Below are 23,614 nucleotides of genomic sequence, written 5' to 3' on the forward strand. Positions count from 1 at the left end.
ACAGCATCACTACATACCTTTTCATTTGAACAGCCCTTGTCTGAACAACTGCCGGTGCTACCACTTTATCAGGTGGTTTTGTTGCAACTGCTGGTATTCTTTCTTCAATGTAAATTCACTCTTGTACCTACATTGCAACTGCCTTACATTTTTTGCTTTTCTAGATATTATCGCACTATGTTTGTGACTTTTACCAAAAAAACTACCCAGATTCCAGGAAAGTAAGCTGAAAACTGTCACACTTAGGTCTGGTGCACACCAGCGACTAGCAGCAGTCGCGCGACCATTTGCAACTGGTCGCAAATGGTCGCAAAGCGACTGCTTTGGCTAGTCGCTTCCTGACCGATTTTTCAGTCGCGCGACTGCAGTCACAAAGCTGCTGGAACCAATCAGCAATGCCGAGAAGTTACACCAGCATTTCTTTATATGCATGCTCATTTTTTGTTTTTTCTTTTTTCATTGCAATGGCCTCCTGCCACCAGATACAAATGAGTGAGTTGCTCTGGGTCTGTGGCACCACGGCCACCACGGAATACTTGCTTGGACATGGCAAAACGCAGCAGCTCGAGCAAAGGGTCAAATTTAAGAGGCAAGAAGCTAAACACCGTCAAAATAAAGAGAAAATAAATTGTGCACAATCTTTCCCCCGTATTCAGAATCGTTTGTTGTCTTGAACTTGACTTGTCACCATCTTCAATGCAGCGCGTTTGGAATGTGTTTGTGCTTCATGCCTTGGTAATGACTTAAGACACTGTGTTCGAGACGCAATTGTGCTGCATTGGAGGCTGTGGCAAGTCAAGTTAAATTCAGGGAGTGTTTCTGAATATGTACGACTCTCGGAAATACTCCTCGTCGTCTCAGCGCAGCTCGGGAGATAGGCGGCTTGCATGGCCGGCCAACTCTCGCGAGCGAAGGGACGGTCACACCCACCACCAGCTTTTTTTTTCTTTGGAGGCATCTGTGCTGCTAGCGCTGACACCATAGCATAGCGCATAAGCACCGTGACAATCTCTTTTTCTTCACTTGAATCGAACTCCTTGGCGCTGTTGGGAATGCTGTTCGAGAACGGACAAAAACAATAAATGCGGCACGCTCTGTTTGCTCCGCTCACTCAGCTGGAGGCGATCAGCTGATCTGTGCCGGTCTCCAGAGTTCTCGCTGATGACCAGATCCGGACGTGACTCCCCGGTTTCGCGACTTCCGGTCGCTCGCATGCAGCCTCTGCCGGTGTGAACATCAGTCGCTTTTCAGTCACCAGTCGCAAATGGTCGCGCAACCACTGCTAGCCGCCAGAGTGCACCAGCCTTTACACCTTCTTTTGTTTTCTATCTACAATGTTCCACATTGCCTTATCTGTGCTGGGAAGCATGTAGGTTCTCGCACATATGCCAGTGCTGCATTATAAGGACCTTTTTCTCTCATGGACATTTTTTCTTTGTCAGACTGGAAGCATTGTGATAGAGAAGTTGGTGAGGACTAAGTTAACACAAAAACAGACAGAGTGACAATGCCAAAATGTCCACTGCACCCCGTACTGTATACAAATATACAGTAAGCAGAAACAACGACCAACCTCAATGTTGTGAAGCCAGCGCTGAGGTGGAACGTATCTATACTCCCCGAATACAGGCCAGAGAGGTCGGTGTCCTTCACTGAAATGTTTGAGATGATGCAATGTGAAGAGGTCCAGCATAAAAAATTCTACGCAGAAAAATTTCTAAATAAATTGCTTACTGTGTTGGTAGATATGAGTCGTACTTTATCTGGTAGTTCATGCAGTAGTGCCTGGGCTGCAACGAAGGATATATTTGCATTCAAGAGCAAAGCAAATACGGACCTGGAGGCTGTTCTGCCTGAATTAATATGCATCCACATGGCAGCTGCAGTTCTCGTTGCAAGCAATTTCTTCAAAGGTCAGCAGTTTCGGTTATTGCATTTCCATTCTTGATGAAGAAGCCAACAGCCACGACTGATACACTGTACAACACTAGAGTAAAAATAGCACTGAGTGTTGAGAATAGAATATTCTTCCGGTATTCGTTTAGCTGCAGCACTTTTAATAACTATAAGGCTTTACACTTAGTAAACAAGGCAATCTCGCATATTAATATCCTTTATCGTTTGCAGTTTAGAGAAACGCCATATATGTGCAGTTCCAAACGTTCTGCACATTATGTTCCATTTCTTTGAAGTGTAGCCCTCCTGTCAGTCACAACAGGCAAAACAGGGTCAAAAGTGGTGGAACAAATAAAGAGAAACTGAAGAGGTTTTAGAATTCAATCAAACTTCGTGTTCAGAAAGGACCGACATTGTTGTCGACGGTGTGATAATTATTTTTGCTGTTTTAGCAGCAGGAGCGTTAGAACACGTGAAATGAAAGCTTGTCTTGCTCCGCCCCTGCGAACAGGCTGAAAGTGTGGACGTGGAAACGTACATTTCCTCTGGCCTGGAGCTATTCATCGTTCTGACACAAGGCTTGTCGCTCACTAGTCGTGTTTAGCCTCTGGTTTAGCTGAGTGTCGCTTACACTCAGCAATGTACAGATGTAGCGTCTCGAGACAGTTTATGTATTGTAGTGCAGGGGACTGCATGCATAGATTTCGCATTTAACGATTTCATTCTGATGAGACGCGGTCATCTTGGCTGCAAAACGACGGCGAAACCTAGTAGACGCACTTCCACTCTCCGTTTAATTGACTTCGTAAGCAGATCACGAAATTCATTTCATGTTCCGAGCGCTACGTGAGCAAACATTCTTTTTCGTTTTCAACCATGGCCTCTGTGACTAACCGATGACTTCTCGAAGCCGGAACTACATAATTGAGGAGGCCGTGCTTCAGCAGTGCTGCTGTTGCAGATGATGCGGCATACCAAGAATGACGTCATTGCATTCACTTGGCGTCTCTGTTTTTTCACCAAAAAGTGTCTCTCGCTTTCACTTTTGAAAACTCTCGCATCGCTTTTTGGATTCAGCAGAGACCTTACACGCTCCTAAGTCCCTTTTTTTAAAAAGTGCTTCAGCTTCTCTTTAAAGTCATGCAAAAAGGCTAGAAAAAATTATGAAAGGTAAGCAACTGTGTATGAACACTTCTGTTTCTTGACACAGCGCATGATGGTGTTGATGCTTGTTTTTCAATTTAAACAAGTAAACTCAATTACTTACTCGATAATCAGCAGATACTGTGTCACAACTTTGCTTAGAGTGTCCGTGCTGCAAGAAAGACGACATGCACGTTAGCAGAAAAACTACACAAGCAAGCTTTAAAAGGCAATAGAATGTTCAGGCACAATTATTTGCAACATCTGGAGTACCTGGACAGATGCATAACGAGGTGTAAGCATGTAACTGTTCCATATACAATGTCTATAGATCCTTTAGATAGGCTTGTGTGAATACTGAATTTTTGGTTCGAAGCAAGTGTGAAGCGAATAATGATTTTGATCAAATAATTTCTAATTGAATTCGAATTGTATGTATGACATAAAAAAGGAAATATTGATCATGACCTAACTAACCTGCACAATATTTCTTTTGAATTGCAGTAGGGGCTCTATGCAAATGCCATTTATTTTTTCATTCAAAGTAATTCCAAACAACCTTCAGTAGTAGTTTCAGTAGGATCCGAGTGATAACCTTAAAATACTTAATTCTTTAAAATTTATTATGCTTGGATCATATAAGCCATCATAAAAAGCTCAATAATATGGAGAATTGATTTGAGGGTAACATGTTCCTTTAAAGAGGCCCTGCAACACTTTTTCAAGTAGCCATGGAGCCAGTAAACATGCTTGTTGCCTCACAAATTTACTGTTTCTAGAATAAGACTAGTATGAGCGGAGTTTCAAAAATTTGTCACACTCTGCAATTGCATGCTCTCTTCTCTTCTTGATGAAATAGCTGGAGGCTAAGCAGGGAGGAATGGAAAGAAAATACTCCATACGCACATCGTGACCCTGAGCACCTCTTTTTTTTTTTTTTTTTCTTCGAATATACGGCTTTTCAGTGGGATCGCGCACGTACTCTTGGACAAGTGGCGGCCCCGGTAACGATGAGCACACTATGCTCAAATCAGCCAATGCCTGTGACCCGATCCGTATATTTCTTCTTGGCTGTGACAAGTGATTATTGAGCTTGTAGTGTCATTTGCTGAGGAAAGAAAGCAATTTTAGCTTCGAAAATTTATTGTGAATTACAGGCCAGGTGTTGCGCTACAATATTTGCCTCGCGTATTTTCGGTAGCCTCGACTACGGATTGGCAGTGTTTTCTGACCATGTTCAGCAAGTCTTGCAGGGCCCCTTTAAATTTAAAGAAAAACTTCACGGCAAAGCAAATTTTTTTGATAGGTGCTTTCACTGTTTAGCACCCATACATTGCAGTGAAACCACCTTTACAAGTGGTGACATGTGGATTATAATATACACCTATTTATCGATTTATCGAAAATAATCGATAATTTAAATTCGAATCGAAGCAAATTCAAATACTCAACTATTCGTTCGAATATTCAAGGCATTCGCATATTCGCACAAGCCTAGTTTTAGGAAGTAGGAAGATGGCACAATGGCCACTCAGAAGAGCACACCGAAGGACAGCAGAGAACTAGGTGGCCTGATTATTTCAGCACACTTGCACACATAAGATGGGCTCAGCTGGCAAGTAAAATCGATAAAATTAGATTGCCAGAAAAGTCTTTCTGAACACAACTAGTATACTGGTGATGACCACAATCGTTAGTTATGCATGCAAAAGCATAGCTTTGAACTGGGAGGTCTCGTAATTTGTCAACAGGAGGTCTCGGAAAACCAATATAGAATGCCTAAACATGCTCATCATGAGCTCTAAATGATATTGAAATGCCACGATACAAACAGTGCTAACTATTCATGAATCTGTGAAAGAATATGCATCTGATTTTTTAGTTTACATTTAGATGCATGAATGGGTGATGTAAATTCAAGAACCTGATGAACAGAGAGGCATTCAACACGGGGAGGCATCTCCATCTACAATGAATCCTCCTCTATCTACAAGGAACCTTCAATATTTATGCAATAATAAAGCTGAAATTTGTGCATCTTTCCTAATGTAAACAGTGCAGCTTAATGCTGAGCCATGCTCATCATGATCATTATCTTGTTACAGGCCACAACATGCCACTATGACACCTAATTACACCATTCTCACACTGTACAATGACTTGTACATCTCTCGATTTCTCCACACCGCCTAATAATCCCCTGCCCTCGAGTGCGCTTCTATTCTCTTCGCATCCATTCTGTTGCCAGTTATTTAATCTATACAGCCTGCCTGGCTGCATATCTCTATTTCTGTCATTTACAATATTGGCTTCACCTGCTGGCCCCCATCTATCAATTTGCACCGCCTCAGGGTTGGAGCATGTCAACATTATTCGATAAACTCACTTGGCAAAGAGCACAGCCTTCGAGCGATGCAGAGCGACTTTCCGCGATCGTTAAACCAAGTGGAAGCGCTACGGTCGCATAAAAGTGGTCTCGGCGGGTTGTCTGTTACTGCGCTACTGCTTCCAAGGGGCCCACAATCGACTACTGCAACAGTTAGCTCGATGTGGTAGTTGCTCTCACGTGACTTAGCTTGAGAGAAATGCATGTTTTAGCTATATCTCAGCGTTATAAGAAGATACAAGTAGCACATAAGACAGTGCGTGAAAAGATAATAAAAGACAAGTCAAACACTGCACAGTGTGCGTACCTTAATTTTGTTTTGCATCATATGGGCATTCATTTTTTGCCCGTATATGCACAAATCATCTCAAGCTACCGTAATGCTCAATCATATTCCAACCTCACCTCAACATGTAATGCGAGGGTTGCCAAAAACCCTACCAAATCAAACACCAGCAAAAAATCCTGAAGAAAAAAAATGTCTTGTAATTTTCAGTGAGTGCATTATTTTCAGAGACGTCTTTACAGGGTGTGTTTGCGAGTATTCAAAAATTTCGATAAGAAAGTGTAACAGAGCATTCCTCGATTGTATCATTGCATCGAATAGACGTCATCTGTAAACAATAATGCTTTATAAATATTTCAAACTGCATCGCAGTGAGGATGAAACTGGCACAAATGTAAGATAACTTTAATTTCTGTTGGCTTATTAGAACCATGAATGGTGTGAGCTCATGTAGTGAGGGCAGCTACTTGACTTTGGGAACAAAAGTTTATTAACTGCACAATATGCATTCGTGCTTTCTGAACAATTATGTGATACAAAACATGTACTTATTCCCTCCAGATGCTTGCCTTACTCAACTCCTGCCGTGAAAGTGCGTAACTTTTTTAACTTGCTCTCAATCACTGACCAAAAGAAAAATTATCCTTCCTGTGCATATTTTTCTGCCATGCGCCTACAAATGGTGTGTACCTATAGCATGTGCCTAGCATCGACCTTACTTTAGCTGTATATAAGGATATGCAAAAACTAAATTCGTCAATTTCACGTGCGCAAAACCCTCAGGCACTTATATTGCACAAAAATTGGGAAAGCCCCACTGCTCAATTGTGGTCCAATAAGAATTTAAAATGGAACACAGACGTGGAAAGCACCAGTTACTATTTCTGTGCCGACATAACTAGTAACTGAGAGAGACTTTAGTGGACCATGTTTATTAAACCAGCAATGAACATTGGGGTTTGACATTCTGGTTTGCTCTCATTATGTAATGCTTGGCCATTGATTTAAGTTAACTCAATAAAATTATTAAGGTTAAATCGCTCTGTGCCATGAATACAATTTTTTTTTTTCGGCACATGGCGCATTTATAGTTGGCATGCCATTCTAAAGCATGCAGCTGAAGCAATTAGGTAACACTCACAAATACTCCATTTTTCCGTCCGATAGCTCTCACTGGAACAATTTATCTAACGCTACTGTGTGTTGGAATACAACTGGCGCTTTGTGTACTGATGATAATGATCACCATGAATTTTCGAAAATGCAAATGCTTGCATGTATTCATGCATGTAACCACCGCAGCACGGGCTGGGCTGTGATGAACCTGCATATACTACAAAAAAAAAAAAGAGGGGGGGGGGGGGCAGAAAAAAAAAGAATATCTTTTTGACATCATTCTAAACGACCTTTCTGGGCTTACTTCTCTAGTAATGTCTCATTATGATACTGTGAGCATAATAAATAAATAAATAAATAAAAAGGGACAGGAACCTGAATTTTACATTCAGTCTAAGGACGACTGTTTCATATTTGTGACTTACTGCAAGGACTACGGTGATTGGCTACTCACCCGAAGGTCATGGGTTTGATCGATGAATGTGCAAGAGGGCTATGTAGTGTGTGATGTCACTCAACAACAAACCCATAATGGCCTAAATTTTTGGAGGTAATACAGCGGCATGCTGATAATCATATTGATCGTGGCGTGAACACGTAATGACTCCCCATATTATTTGCAGCAGTGGTGTCATTGTGAACAGGACAACCGACAATTCTCACAACACAGCCCCAAATCGCATCACGAAGTACCCAAGCAAACAATTATTTTGTAGCTCAACTAAAAACGTCGTTTCAAAGCTTCTCAACAAAAGAAAATGTCCCATGAAGAAACATTGCATGACGAGACTTAGCATCGCCAAAGCATACCGTGCAACAGCTCGGTGCACTGCACCTGGGCATGTCAAAAATCCTGGCTGACATTTCGCAGTATCTTTAGAAATAAGTATGCATGATCACTGCAAAGAGCTTGTACATTGTGCAATGCGTGAGACCTCAGAATACATGCGTGAATACGTGCAAACTTCAACAATGCAGAAAAAAAACGCGGCTGAGGCAAGCATCACCCTTCGTACTGCATCTCGCTTGATCTCTATGCTACACCAGCACCACCTCTCGCAAGGGCGACAAAACCTGGCTGCCTCTCCTAGCCAGTTTGCAAACTGAATATAATTAGGAAATTTTGCGCACAGATCACGCTCCAACCCTGCGTAATCACGCACCAGAAGTCGCTTTATAACTGTTAGGTTTCCAATCGCACACTCCACCGTGTAGAGTGCGCTCGAGCTCCTTGACTAATTGCGCCCAATTACATTTCAAGAACAACTAAAAATCACTCACTTGTCTCTCAAAAACTTATGTCATTGTAGTCTGGACTGTGTAACCGTAGGGTGGACCCTGCCATTGGCTGATTTGGACATCTTTGTGCAGAATAGTTACCATGGCCCCCACGTAACCGCCCCACACTCTGTAGTGTGCTAGAATTACAACTTACAGAATCACATTATTGTGCTGACGATCACAACAAAAATGAGCTCTTTCCGTTTACTCTCTTTTTCTTCCAGTGTTTATCTGATCGAATGCGAACGTAAAAAGTTCTTCTAAAAAAAAAAGAGCCAATGCACTAGAAAAAGAAACATAAAGAAAGAAAGTCCTCATTGGCATGCCACAGGCCGACAGATTTCTGCCCCTTTGTCATGATCTTATTGTAGCTTTGAGCACACTTGTTCAGATGAAAAGAGAGACAAGAGAGAGAAAATGTTTAAAGTATGCAACAAATTCCTGCAAACTCCGCTCATATGCGATGGATTTAGAAAACTTTTGAAGCAAATAATTTTCAAGCCAATGAACTCGTATAGTGATCTCACTTTACGACTACTAGAAAAGGTGCTGCAGGATCCCTTTAATGATCTGCTTAATATTACTCGGAGCAGTTTTCTTTCTCAAGGACCTATTTTAACCTCCAAGCTTCTGCTTGAGAAAACAGTATTTTTCCCAAGATAGTGATAAGTTGTGGGTCACAACATACTTGCCATATGTACAAAAGCCCATTCTCATTCGCCTGAGCTCCTTTATGTTGTACCAGAAAAAACTTTTACATTAAAAATTGCATTGTGAAAAAAGAGACATATATTCACACTGACAAGACTGGTGCACAGTGAGGGCCTTATGCTAGAGAGCTCTCGTGGAACACAGTTTCACGAGAGCTCTGTAGGCTGGGATGAAACACAGTTCAGAATAAAAACACTTTTTGCCTTTTGTTTGCCACTGCAACCTGGTTGAAGGTATCTGGATATGTACTTTATAGGTACTTTCATACAGCACACTATTCCCCTGAAGATTACCTTGCAGCCTAAAAACTAGTGAGAAAAATAAGATTCATTTCCACACCTATGAGCCACCACAATCTTTTGTGCTTTCGTTGTAAATGGCTGCAGCACAGCGACCGAGCATCACCCCTTTAAAGAAATAATACAAAAGCCCACTGCCGAGCTTGATCACACCTTTTATTTATTTGTATGTAACCTATGACATTACTGAGACAAGATAAGCTTTATCATGTACAGTCAAAACCTGATCTAACAAACTCAGATTTTACCAAGTTCATGATCTAATGAAAAAATTTCTATGTCCTGGCAAGTCACCATCCAATTCATTGTAATCATCAGCCCAAATAATTGTGTTTTCCTGAAATTAATCATAAAAAATCAGGCGATTTCAAATTTTTAAACAGATGAGTTATACTTCGAGCATGTGTTCCAACGCAGACAAATTCAAAAATGTAGCTGACCCAGTCATGTTTTATTTCGATGAGGCTGCTTGCCAGGCCCATGGAATGCTCCGTTCTCACTTTCGCGCATGTATCTGCGGCTTGCCCTTCACTTGACTGTCTAAACAAACCAGCCTGTATTGCCCAGACATGGGAGACCCCATGTTGCAGCCACCCTCACGGACTTTCGCACATGCAGGCGTTTAGCAACAAATAAAATGCTGCGGCAGGTTTGTGTGTCACTATGTAAACATTTTAGGTTGCTACAGACCAAAAAGTCCATTTTTCACAATTTCAAAAGTTTTCCAATTTAATGATACTATTCTAGCATAGCCATTGTTTCATTTAGTTGTGCCTCAACTGAATCATCTTCTACTTATGTTCTGGTGGCAGCGAAGTGACAGATGTATCAGACATTTTTGTGCGCTCACACTGAGACCATCTAAAGAAACCCTTCAAACAATGGTCAGGTTATCTCTACGGTAGATATGAAACAAAGTGTCTTACTGCAACTGTTCCAAGAGGGTACATTGCCTTGGGATGGAAGCACACATATACCGTTGGATCATCCAGAAAATCAACAGAAATGTTGACCTGAGCAATAATGTCAGAGAGAACAAATTAGTATGAGTCTTCTCAATATAACATACAACACAATAGCCTTAGGGCAAAAAGTTTTGACAAGGGATGAAATTATCACAACACACAAGCACCAAATCGTCAACTGAATCTTTATTATTGGGGCACAATTTTACAATGAAACCGTGCACCTGCACCAATCTACATAGAAAAATAAAAGACTCTAAAGCAATAACACGCCAGCAGCAAGATGAAAGCAGCAGTAGTGCCAAAAAGAAAACAAGTTAAGAATTTTTGAGCAGTCAATGGTAGTTGTGTGTGTTTAGTAATATACATTGATTTTAACCCTTGTAAGAAAACTTTGATTTAAGACATCATAGGCTACAAACTATACCGATCAAAAGCCTTGCTAAGCAACATGACATGCATGAATCCTAGCAGCATAAAACAAGGTAACCATCAGTCTACTTTTGCACCTTTCCCTGGCATAAGTGCTATGAAAAGGCGAAAATTCGGCAGGTGTAAGACTTTTGTAACACAAGAAAATGAAAGCCTTGCTGCACTCAGCTAGCCACAACGAGCAAGTGTATGCATTTTACATCCTCCCATTAATGTGCACCTTCTTCAGCAATAAGCACTGATCAGCACTAAGACGTTACGGCAATGGCAAATTTTCACTCATAGTGCTGTAAGTATCAGTGTTATGGACATCACCAAAGAATTTACTCTCATCTGCATTACTACACAAAAGTAAAAACAATAACAACTAAATGGTAATAGGGCAAGCAATGCCCGTTTTACACAAACCTTGGCATTATCACACTGGGGATTCACCACACCCATTTTAATACCATGGATTGTATCTAGCAGCTTTTCTGGTACATCAACAGGGCTGCAAAGAATGTACAGAAATGCGTTACTCTTGGTGAGTTACTCAGGTAGTATGAAGGCACATGTTGCAATGACACAACAGATAGTGAAATCGCTAAAACTGCAATTCATGCAAGTTACGTCAACATGTGGCCAATCTGTTTTGAAAACATAAGTGTGAAATGCGTGAGAAACTTTCGAGAAAGATCAAGCATATCATAAAAGAAGCAAAGTGCATGGGTGAGTGAACACTTGAAATTTGAAATACGAATCAAATAGACCATAATACACCTTCACTATGAGAAAGACCCTCACTACGAGCGAGTCTCGTTTTGGCAGACTTGATGCCTTTAGGTGGTACTATATGAAGTGTTATTGGCCAGCTGCCAGCCCGTAAAAGGATCACAGGCTACGTGACGCCAGCAGACAATAAAAAAAGTGTTTCAGACTTGCCATCATGGCTACAAGCAGTGCTGACTAACACTTCCAGATTTAAATGCACAGATATGCCCAATATTTTGTTAAAACTAGCAGTATGCAGTCACGAAACTTTTTGCTTTAATGATAATAACAAGTTTCCTGACATAATTTGGCGGTGCCTTCCAAATGCAGTCTCAGCACATTCTTATCATTCTGTGAATCTCTTTTCGTTATCAGGCTCTTGTGTTAGTAGTTAGTTGTCCAGGGTATACATGTCACAATTGTTGCATGGTTTTAATATTATTGCAGCATACATGCTCTTGTACACACAGCCATGAATGGTTTTTCTAATCATGAACTTTCTCTCTTTTACCAGGCTATTTGGCACTATATTTTTCTTCATCACATTTACTTTTAAGGCCTACATTAATACTTTCTTGGTTTAATTACTAAACCATATCTTTCGATTCACTGTGATCATCACTGAAAAGTACGCATTATTCAAAGGGTGCAAATTCAGGTCCTGCTGGCACCGAGTTGTCTTTTCATGATTCACTTTGATGGCCTCACTTTTATGTAAAATTGCTACAAATAACATGCCCTATGCTTTTCTTGGCTTCATTGTCGGTAAATTATGTTTATTAAGGTTGTGTAAAACAAAGAAAAGTAAGCGCTTAATATTCCCTTTCTTTCATCAACTCAGCAGAGAGAAATCCTGGATCCAGAGAGGCTTCGATAAAAACATAACCATTCAACAGCCCTTTATAGAATTGTACAAACAGAATACATTCTCTTTCAGACAGCTTTTACACTCAGGCCATAGCTGGATTACTTCTACATTCCTTTACCTACAATTTAAGTTGTTTACACAACCCAAGGAAAAAATTTCAGGGTTGTATTTGAATAGCAGATTATCACAAACAGGTTTTGCAGTATCAATTGGCTAATGGTCAATGAGCTTCCAATAATATTTTATTGTTTTTTTCTTTGTTTATAATCTGAATCCTTTTTTACATGTGGAAGCATGTCTTTGTATTATTCGCGGTCACTACATGATATGGTGTTCTTCCGTGAATATATGTGATTTAAGACACTTCTGGCACTACATGATTCACAATACTATCGCTCTCAAGAATAACCACTGACACATGCCTAATAAAGAGCCTTCCAGCATTGTGTTAAAAAAGCACACAACTTCCCAAACTGTGGCATGCCACATTTGCAGAACCAGCATACACAACAACCCCTTCGGAGTACTGCCTCACATCTTCAGACTAGCAAAGTGCATTACACACAGTTTGAAGGGGCTTCGAAACAGCCCAATTCAGCATGCCTAATTTTACTTGGTAGTGTCAAGAAAAGAATAGCCGAGTTATACAAGCAGCATAAACATTGGTAACAAGACGTACGGTTCGTTCTCAGAAATCTTTAGGCGACCCTTTGAACTGCATGTTGCCTGCATGTTGTTTCAGGGGAATACGAATTAGGTAAACAAGTGGTGATACTGTTCAACTTGAACATCAATATTATTACAAAAGGGTAACACTACTTTTGTATGAATCTCTCTTTTTCTCTTCAAGTGCCACATCCTCATTCGGATGAGATTTCACCAGCTCTGTGTAATGAAATCTAAGCTCAAAAGAAAAATGTCCTACCAAGCCAGATTTTTCCTTGGCTGACAGCTCACCCTTACTAGATGCAGCAGTCCACTGACATGTCGAAACATGGTGCAGGACCCTTAACAACCAAATTTTGTGGAAATAACTGAAGCATCATATAAGCTTCACCCATGTGCAAAGAAGAAGTGCCTCAAATAAAAACCACTTCAACAGTGGGAAATCATCTCTGTCTGTGCAGATATTCTCCTAATTGGCAGTAGAAAAAGAAATGTGTAAGAAATGACAAAAGATGAATGAAAGGCTTGTTGTGTAATATTAAATTCACTCACTTTTTAGGATCAACTGGTTCTGCAACTTCAGAGCCATAGATGCCAGCACCAACAAAAAGAACAACAAGCAGAGGAGGTAGCCTTTTCATTCCACAGCCGGGTGTCGAGTAGAGGTATGCCTGGCACCACCTGTTCAGTCACGACAAAGCTTGTGCAATGACTTCATTTTAAATATACAGCTCATTAGTGCTATGGCAGGTGTGGGTAAGTAAAAATAATTGGGATGTGCAGAGACAGAAACACGAACATTGAAAATGTAAAGGAACTATAAGTCGGCAATAACGTTTAAAAACTGAGAAATGGGCAATGAACGAACTATGGCAGGTAATTTTTCAACGTTCGGTCATGTGCGGGAGAAAGTGTGCAGGTGTCTGATGTTTGAGGCATGATAAGGGGTGGTTCATCGAGCAGGCACTAAAAGAAAGGGACCTGAATAGTTAAAAACAAGTAGACAATCAAGATTTTGTGTGCACTGCCTAGAAGTTCAATTTCGAAAGAGCAGCTGTTGGTGAAAAGTCTCAGTTGAAGTGACGGATACAAATGACGTCTTTCTAGACTGACTCCCCAAAATAAAAATTAACCAATTATATGGGTTGCACATTGTGGAAGCATATTCTAATATATGCCACTACAGCCGAATTCCTTCATAGGAGACATTCACGTAAGAAAAAATTGCGAATAAAAGACAGCAGTGTGCCTACAGTAAAATACAGGTTGATAAGAAAATGCTTATGTGGTACCCTGCTTTTAACTCATACTATAAGGGACAAGAATTGCTGCATGGTGCATGCCTCTTATAAAGGAGTTCAACTGCAAATTAGAATTTTTCTGAGCAGTAGACAAGACATGGTGCATGCAGCTGAGCTTTTTACTGCTTTACTACATTTGGATATGTTTTGCCGTGCTTTGGTGCTTTGATCTCTCTACACAAAGCAACCACTGACACAAGCAGTACAAGGAACCAAACAAAAACAGAACTTGTTTTGCAATTTCTACTCTAAGTAAAATATGTCTATTGGTTTAGCAGCAAAGTCTCTTCAAAGCAGTCACCTCTCTTTCTTCGCTTCTTGCAGGTAGGAGAAAACAAGCAGGCGAAGGCACACGTGTAAGTGTACACGTGCACACACACGCGCATGCACACACACACGTGCGCGCACACACACACACACACACACACACACACACACACACACACACACACACACACACACACACACCTTTTTACTTGAGATTTCATTTGTTTATCATCTTAAGAAGGCAAGGAGAGATAGCATGACACTGCTTTAGGAGACAACAGTGACAAACAGTCAAATGGATCCCGATTGTTTGCTTCAACATTGAACACAAAACATAACAGTCTTAATCTTATACAGAGGTATTGCCAAATCCAAAATCTTTATCAAGCTCAAGTACAGTAAAATAAAAGAAGGGGCTGCAATCAAGTACAAACATATTTCCCACTTCATTCAATTTACCAAAATTTAGTTTTTTCTTTTCTTTTTACTATTGCCTACTTAATGCAGTAGCTTTCATCCGACGAACAATAGTTGCACAGTGAAATAACCTGCCATCCCACATTGCCACTGAAGCCAATTTCATGTTTCAGGAACTTTCACACAATTTCGAGTGAATATTCATCACACATACACTTTCCACGTTTTTTAATAAGTTCTTCAGTGTATAATTTTTTTGTTGTAATAATTTGTTAACGATATTCATTACCAATATTCATTTATTTGTTAAGTGCAAACGTGGCAGTTTCCGATTAAGAATTCATTTTACTTTACCTCTTTTTCTTGAATACCATATTTGTTAGCGCCCTTAATTCATGTTTGCTTTAGTCAATCTTCTATTTCTCCTCTAATTCTCATTCACTGATTGAACCTTGTTTTGTTTTTTTATTTGCGTATTTCGCTCGCTTTTGTTACTTTGTATAATCTTGTCCTGCCCTGTGCAAACATACATCACTTTGCTTCATGCATCTGTTCCCCTATGTAGGGCCCCTTTGGGTACCTTTAGGGGTTATATTAAATTAATAAAAAATAAATGGGAGCTGGGCATCTACAGATTGGCTGGAGCTCGGCAAACAGGACACCGCCTGTTTCCGGACTTTCTTCTGCAACATCATTTTGACACTGCGCAGCTTTCACAACTCTAGACACAAATGACAAAGACCGAATGAATTTCCCCACAATGAATGCTGTCTCCAGAGATCCCCTTTTGGTCACACATCTCGGAGGCCATGCATGAACTCTAATTACATCAGCCCTTGAATCAGGTTTAACGAGGCCAGCCACCTGATGCATCTGGAAGGTCAGTACGCATTCCCTGCACTGTTCTTAAAACAACATAAGCCATGGCTCGTGTTTCCTGCTTTCTAATACATCGACTGTGAATAAGAGGAATATGCCTTGGAGTCATCTTAGGTGAATGCACTAGGAACCCTGTTAGTGTTCGCTGATGCCAATGAGCGCAACAGTGCTAGGAAATTCTGGGGCTTTGAAAGTTGATGTAATGATCAAATAACACTAACTGAAAGACAATGGCAACACTCTACTAACTTGGTCGCACAAGTGAAAGGTCTTGCATTTCACAAGTATTAGCAGTATATGGGAGAGCTATTTTAAATTTCTTTTTATTGAAATGAACTTCAGGAAAGGTTGGCGCTTTTATGGCAGCATTGGCTGCACCATCTCATTTAGTGAAAATAAAAGATAAAAAGGACAAGAAATGCAACCCAGCAGAACACGTCAAGTATAAGTGCAATAGAGCCCCAGAGTACGCTACTAAATCACAAATGTTTCAGTACGAACTAACATAAGTAAACCCAGTGTAAATGCACACACATAAGGACAGACGTTTTGTATATGGCTTGTCATACACAGGGACACAAATAAAAAAGATATGCGTAAAGTACATCATGTAATCACAACATTAAGGAATTTTAAGCAATGTTATCCACTTAGGAGTACACTGACCGTTCACTTGGCTTATAGGATAAGCTGAAGCTTAAAATTAAATGCGAAGCTTGTCTTTGTGTACTGCAGACACATTGAGCATGTGTCTGTATGTATAGCCACCTACATCCAGTTGCTCCCGTGATCATCCCCTTAACTTGGGGTAAACCAAAATTACTGTAGTATAGCAGGGTAAGATGGTTTGACGAATATGACTCACTGGTCAAGACATCAATAATGTCAAAATCCTGTCCCATACATCGTCAAACCCTTTCTGCCAGACTTGTGGCACATACACGCCCTCGGGTATGTATCGCAGGTATTCACGTACGTACCCACAGGTGGTCGACAGTTTATATCTACCCAGGAATAGCGAGAATAGACATGGATCATTTCAACAGATGAGCGTTAAAAAAACTGACATCGGTAGCATTGAATGAAAAGAATAAATGTCAGGGGTCCCAACAAGAATCAAATCCCAGAATTCTGCATGGCAATCAAGTATTCTACCAGAGAGCCACGACAGGTCTCAGAACTACTTTTCAAATAGACCGTAACATTCATGAAACGTCAGTTGTGGTTGCAGTGCTGACTATCCAATTTTATAAACATTGCCTATGTACTATGATACAGCCGTCATGTCAGGTTGACATTCGGTGTAGTTAGATGCCATCTGCTGAAGTTTATTTATGTAGCAGCGTTTAGGCTACCAGTCTCGCGAGCACTAATGCTTCATATCAGCGTACCACTTCTGGTGTTGCTAATATCCCTGTTGTTGCTGGCATCATTACGCAACTGTCAACAACTGGCTATATAAGACACATGTTACTATTTAACGTATTCCTTTGTATGCATTAGTACATATCTTAATTGTCACTTCATAACGGTTCACTTAATAAAAAAATTACAACACAGTCACCTTCAATTCGCATGCTTCTCATAACATTGATTCCCAAGGTACGTGGGATCTGCCGAAATTTTTTTCAATAAAATATTTGTTTTTTCAAGAAACTTTTTAATACACGTTATTTTTACTGTAGGCCCGCTGTTGGCCATGGTCAAAGTATTTCCTTCCGAGTGAATGATACTTATCTAAACATGACATATTGTCTTGTAATAGATTTCTTGACTAATTGAAAGCTCAATCAAGTTTTCGGGTGCCCTGCTGCATGCAAGTGTTTAGGCTCACCTATACTTTTTCACTACTCTACATGTGTGCTCGAAGCTTATAGTATGCTGGTCATAGAAAGCAAGCTGAAGGGAGTGAATTTACGAGGCTGCTGCCACATATCTCAAAGGAGTTGTTATCTGCTATTAAGTGATCAGTGCAAGGCACAACATTTTCTAATAGAAAAAAAAAAAAGGCCAGAGGTTAGTGAGGTCAGATGCTGGCTGCACATTAGCTCACAAAAAGTTGCGAGAGGTTCCACTCTAGCGTTTTCTTTCTGCATGAATCGCATGCATGAATGCAAAACCCTGTTTTCATTTCAACATGTTTACCATAAAATCCTGAGCAATCAGCCCCTACAGCATAATTCGAGAAGATTTGGAAGGGGGGTCCTTGCTCGGTCATGTTTGAAAATTCAAAATGGAAGAGCCACTCACAATAAAGAATGCAAACACCTGCTCCTGATTAAATACTTTTTTATTGATGCTTTCATTCACCCTTGTTCAACAAATAGAAACAGTGAATAATACATTAAAAATGGCGGTAAGAGAGAAGAGACCGCATATGCCAAGTCTCCCATGAGAAATGGCGGTGCTTTCTTGGGATTTTATGGCAAAGGAGGTATTAAAAATAAATGCTGTGGAGGAAATCATGAGCCGCAGGTGAAGCCAGACCTCTGATATCTTACCATGGGCATGAATGATAAAACATTAGCTTACATAACAAGCTAAAGTGAATAACACTTTTCTTACACACATGATATAACGAGTTTGAGACTGCTAATAGGTCCAGAAAGGTACAGCTCAATGTGTCTCCTTAAGGTACTGGTTGCTTAACCTGATGAAACTGCCAGGCATTGAAGTCAAGGAAGATATCAGAGACAATGTTTGCTGCATTTAGCTGTTTTTTCGGCATAGGTAGCCAGGAAGTAAAGTGGAAAAAAAAAAAAACCTTGTCCCTGGTAGGAACCGAATGTTCCTACAGCCTTTGAGTAATACATCCCAATTTCTTTCAAAGCTGTCAGTCTCCTATTGCCATTATTGGGTATTTTACTACACACAAAAATGTTCTAAAAGCCAGGTGAGTTTATGATTACAAATACGTACTCTGACTTAACACAACAAAATATAACAAAAAGTACACCGACGTATTGCCACCTATGCGGTAGGCATCCTTAGTATGCACTGTGCTAGTGCACACTCAGGATGCCACCAGCATAGTTGATTGTCTGCATAGCTTTTGTTATATTTTCTTTGTTAAGTCAAAGTACATATTTTCAATAATTTCAGTAGATGTAATCTCGAGAAGCCTCAAAATATTGTCTAATGTTATTAGACATCATATTACCAATACTCATCTGAATGCACTAGTTTCATCAGGAGTAGCGACTTCATTATAAAAAAATAGCTCTAAAACAAGACAAAGACCAGGAAAGACACGACATAACGAATTTGAACCAACTAGTTTAAGCGCCTCTTTCAGTGAACAGTAATTGCTCATTTTAAGATTAACACCATATTTATGCTACCATAACAAAACCACTATTTCTAAAAACAAGCAATACACCAAAAAGGCAATTCTCTTAGGTAAATCAAGGGCAAGTTCAGACCTAATTCAATTCAATTTATTTCCCATCTTACAAAGAGAGATGGAGCGGTTGTAGGTAAAAGCTGCTCAAAGGCAGTTTGACAAGTCGACAAACGTAAAGCACAGCAGGGAGGCAGTCGTAGAAATTATAATTCACACTTGCTATTAAAGAAGTTGCGAAACCTTGCACTCGGGCACTTTTAAATCCCCCCTGGTTTCACCCCAAACTACACCGTTTTCAAGGTCATTCAATTGAAAAGCATGATAAAATATGCACAGATCAATGAGTTATACCACTAGGTGTGAAGATTATTATGCATACCACTGGTATGTAAAGTATGTACAACACTCTATTATTATTATTATTATTATTATTATTATTATTATTATTATTATTATTATTATTATTATTATTATTATTATTATTATTATTAGTGTTTTTTGTTATACTGTTTCCTTTCTCAATCATCAGCTCCATTCTTGGAAATAAGCAAACAACACATTTTGATCTTGTGTCCAACTGAGACGCGTGGCAGGGATTTCTACGTAGTTTAGCGCAAATTTCGAAACTGCGCCTTTGTAAAACTCGAATCCAGCAAAATCCGACCGCAGCGCATTAGTAGTCAGAACACCGCGGGTGAGGAGTTCGCTGCCACGATGTGAAGAGTTCGAAAACCGTGGCTTTGACGTACGATATCGCGGTTTCGTAACGAATATCACGAAAGCACTAGTATATCGACAAATCTGATTTTCACTTTTACTATTGGTACGATTGAGTTAATCCGGACAAGTATCGGTATTCGTGGTCGCATGTTCGAAATCATCTACAAGTGGTTGTTCCTTTCGCGAACACAGAACGGAAACTGCCTAGTAGTGAGCATACTCCGAGTATAGTACGTTTTTTTTTTTCTTTATTGTAACCACGCTATATGAAAAATCAAAACAATACTATGCCACCGTGTCAAATTCCTGGTGGCGTAACTCAAGTTTCCATATCAGATGCAGTAACAAACGACAGAAATAATCGCGTTTTTTTTTTAACGTTTACAGTGGTCCGGACGATCGGAAAGCACGACCGTGAAAAGCTAACAAGGCGAGCAAAACTACGAAACGAGTTATTCTCTTTCTGTGTGTGTGCGTGTGTTCTTCTTTGGTGTATTTTCAGAACCAATGCGACACTGAAAAAATCGAGACGATCAGTCATAAACGAGCGATGTCGCTAGCGGCATCACGGTTGTAGCGTCAACAGTCAACTCACCGTCGTCGTGGTGCCGTCTTCGGGTGAATGCAACGTCAGTGGGCGATTTGTAGTCGAAACGCGTGTACGAGTCGGTAAAAAGCGCCGGCGTGTTACAGAGTGCCAACAGCATATGTTTACCCTACCCTCAGCAGATGACGCGAGCGAATGCTGTCGTCAAATGCCACGAACCGAACGAAAGAGCAGCGATTCGGACATACCTTTGCGCGGAGAGTCGACAACTGTGTGTCAAAGAGGAGGAGGAGGTGGTTGCTAGGAGACGCGGCTCTCTCTCGTTTTCTCACTACCATTGCTGCTGCTCCAGTTCTCCCACACCATAACTTACTCCAAAATCAGAACGGTGGCATGGCTGCTCCTGGCGTTTCCCACCTGCAACATCACAATCGCATCACTGCCCACCCTAATGAAGCGCGAGGAGCAATTGCAGAGAAAGGATAACCAAAGTAACAAGGATCAGTGGCCTACCATATATATATATATATATAACTCATCCCCTGATGAAGGGAGGTCCCCTCCCGAAACTGTTGGGAAATAAATATATTTATCCTTGTTGACAACGCTCCCGTTGTGCCATATCCCATACCTTCACGAAGACTAACTGGCCCATTGAATTATTACTCCCACTATATATATATATATATATATATATATATATATATATATATATATATATATATATATATATATATATATATATATATATATATATATATATATATATATATATATATTCCTGCTCACGGCTGGTTATTTTTTCATCCATTTTTCTTTCTACTTACTTACATTCCATTGGTTCTAATAACTTCCCCTGTACATTCCTTGGCATTACTGTCTGTTATATCTCATTAATATTGTGTTAAAACATGGAAAAACGAGCCCGTAGGTATACACTTATTTCCCTTTATATATATATATATATATATATATATATATATATAGGTATTTGGCTTTTTACGTTCTCGTTCGAGAAGCTCCTGGATATCCGGACAAAACGATGCTTCGAAAACTTCAAATCCTTCATCTGATAATATGCCCTGCTCCATTACCTTGTCAATGAAATTTCGAGAGGTCTTAATCTATTGTAAAAGCCCCATTATCACTGCTACGATATGTTACCTTTCTTTTTCAGCTGTTAATTGTACCTCGTTCGCGATTAATCCATTTTTTTTTTTTTGCCTGTACCACTTCGCTGTGGGTTAAGTTTGGGGGTGGCGGGATTTTCACAGCTCCATCAATTAGAGGCGCTTTAAGCGAAAGTGTACTTCTTTTCTGACTTTTCAGAGCAGCCCGTTTCCTTTTTCTCCTACATAAAGAGAAGCAAATCGCAGCATATGAAAAATGTTGGCATTGGGAGCGTAGTGCTCATGCAAACATTAGAAACTCAAAATTCCAGAAATGCAGAGGCGGTGCTAGATTTAACTACCTTTCAAAAACGAAGCACTCACTTGTATTAGGCGCCCTCACGTACTGGTACGGTAGTATCGTTACAAGCTCGTCGTCTCGTTATTTACCCTGTTTCATCGACGCAGCCTGCTTCAACATGTGTACTGAACATAAGTCGTCATTATTTTTGGCGCTTAACCTTCTCGCCTCAGAGCGCACTCTCATGTGCCACGCAATATGACCTGAAATGTACAAAAAATTATTCAAAGTATCTCTGTGCACCCAGACGCAAAAGATGAAATCTGTGCACTCGCGAATGCAGTCGTAGTCGCGAAAAAATGTGAGGAAAAGCGAGCGAGCGAAGCGTGCATACTTACACATCGAAAGTTGTGCCCGGTGTCCGCTTCACACGATTTGCGCAGCCAAATGCTATCCAAAAGCCTACCACTGTCGTCTCGGAAAGTGATCAAATACGTGTTCAAAACCGTCTTGTTCAATTAGAGGCCCCACACGCAACATTACTGGCACAAAAACAACACGAAAGCTCCATACGCTACAATGCGCCCATCCGCTTTCTGCCCTGAGCAATATGGCGGTGGTCGGCATTAGCCACGGAGCCCCTCCGCCACTCCAGAAGTTTTAGTGTAACCGCCAGAGTCGGGATCCAGAGTCGGGATGTGACCCAGAATTCCAACCAAGAATATGTAACGGGATTTAATAAGTTAATGCCGGTTGGGCTAACACTGTACACAGCGTGCAAGGATGCAGGAAAACATGGCTGCCCAGACACAACCCCACAACCCTTTTTCCTTCCTCTATGCCACAACCACATCGTCGTCTTCATTCCTTCTGTGTCATTTCGGCGCCCGTGCCTGATGTACCTGTCTATACACGTGACAGTATTTTACTCGGCTGATTTGGCAGGTCGCGAACAGGATGCCATGTCAATCTTAAAGATATTCCAGGACGAGCTCCAACCACGTGAGGCTACGTACGCGCTCCTTGAATGTGGTACCATCAAGTTTCTAGACAAGAGGCTGTTTTTTTTTTTCGAGACAGCACGCCTGTTGGCGGTATGAGCCTCGTGCGCAGAAGCCATTGCTGCCCTCCTCGTCGAGGCACTCGAAGCTAGTGAAAAGAGCAATTGCGCACTCGGCCTCGCAGAAGGCCCTGTGCAAGTCGTGTCGCCACAAGGTGGGTGACGCCTTTTTGGAGCAGGTGACCCCCCTTAAGGTCACAGGGTTCATGCCGGACGTGGTGTCTGTGACTGAAGACCTGCTTAGGGACGTCAGAGATCCCAGGAGAAAGGAGGAGCGCAGAGTGAGATTGGGGGTGTAAGATAAGAGAAGACAGCTGTGGTGCCCTATGGGCAAGAAGAAAGCGCTGGGGTTCGTGTGGTTTTCTGTGCACTAACTGTAGTAGCGTCAGTCAGCGCCGCCTGTTGTCATTGCGGCGATTGCCACACTCAAAAAAATGAGTGTGGCACTCATTTTTTTTTTACCTATTGGCCTCACGTAGCACATCATCTTATTACAAGCTGGAAGCTGACCAATAATCTCTCGCATACCACCTGAGGTCTGCCGGAATAACACCCTCGTTATGAATGAGGAAAAAAAGGAGTAATACTTGAGGGCTTATTTCTATTTTTAGAAGCAACACTGATGCATGAGAACTGACAGGCAATTATCCCAAGGAGAGTATAATGAATATTATTAGAAGCAATTGTAATGCAAATGCGAAGCAAGAAAAGTGGATGAAAAAATAACTTGCCGTGGGAAGGGACCGAACCTGCGTTATTCGTCGTTGCTCTCAACTGAGCTACCATGGCGGCTATCACCCTCCACTTTATGGGGTATGCACGAGTATTAAACGTGAGATGTTCGAGGGAGGGGACCCATGAAACACAA

At 40.9% G+C, this 23,614-nt stretch overlaps 1 protein-coding gene across 6 annotated transcripts in view; it reads right to left on the minus strand.

Moving 5' to 3' along the window:
- Positions 1-20,680, minus strand: part of LOC119183590 (uncharacterized) — a 35,974-nt gene extending 15,294 nt beyond the window's left edge. For 2 of the 6 annotated variants that reach the window (XM_037433747.2, XM_075888801.1), the window contains exons 1-7: positions 20,325-20,567; positions 13,355-13,483; positions 10,924-11,008; positions 10,045-10,131; positions 3,164-3,211; positions 1,735-1,790; positions 1,574-1,652 (exon numbers count right to left, since the gene is read on the minus strand). In XM_037433747.2, coding sequence (XP_037289644.2) covers positions 1,574-1,652; positions 1,735-1,790; positions 3,164-3,211; positions 10,045-10,131; positions 10,924-11,008; positions 13,355-13,443 — 444 coding nt within the window. In that variant the 5' untranslated portion in view covers positions 13,444-13,483; positions 20,325-20,567. Of the gene's footprint in view, positions 1-1,573; positions 1,653-1,734; positions 1,791-3,163; positions 3,212-10,044; positions 10,132-10,923; positions 11,009-12,815; positions 12,863-13,354; positions 13,484-14,404; positions 14,507-20,324 lie in introns of those variants that run through there. The other 4 variants (XM_075888799.1, XM_037433739.2, XM_075888800.1 and 1 more) reach the window with 4 other exon arrangements.
- Between the last annotated feature and the right edge of the window lie 2,934 nt (positions 20,681-23,614).

The sequence above is a fragment of the Rhipicephalus microplus genome, chromosome 3 (genome assembly GCF_043290135.1).
Source record: "Rhipicephalus microplus isolate Deutch F79 chromosome 3, USDA_Rmic, whole genome shotgun sequence".
In the NCBI taxonomy this organism is placed as follows: Eukaryota; Metazoa; Arthropoda; class Arachnida; order Ixodida; family Ixodidae; genus Rhipicephalus; species Rhipicephalus microplus.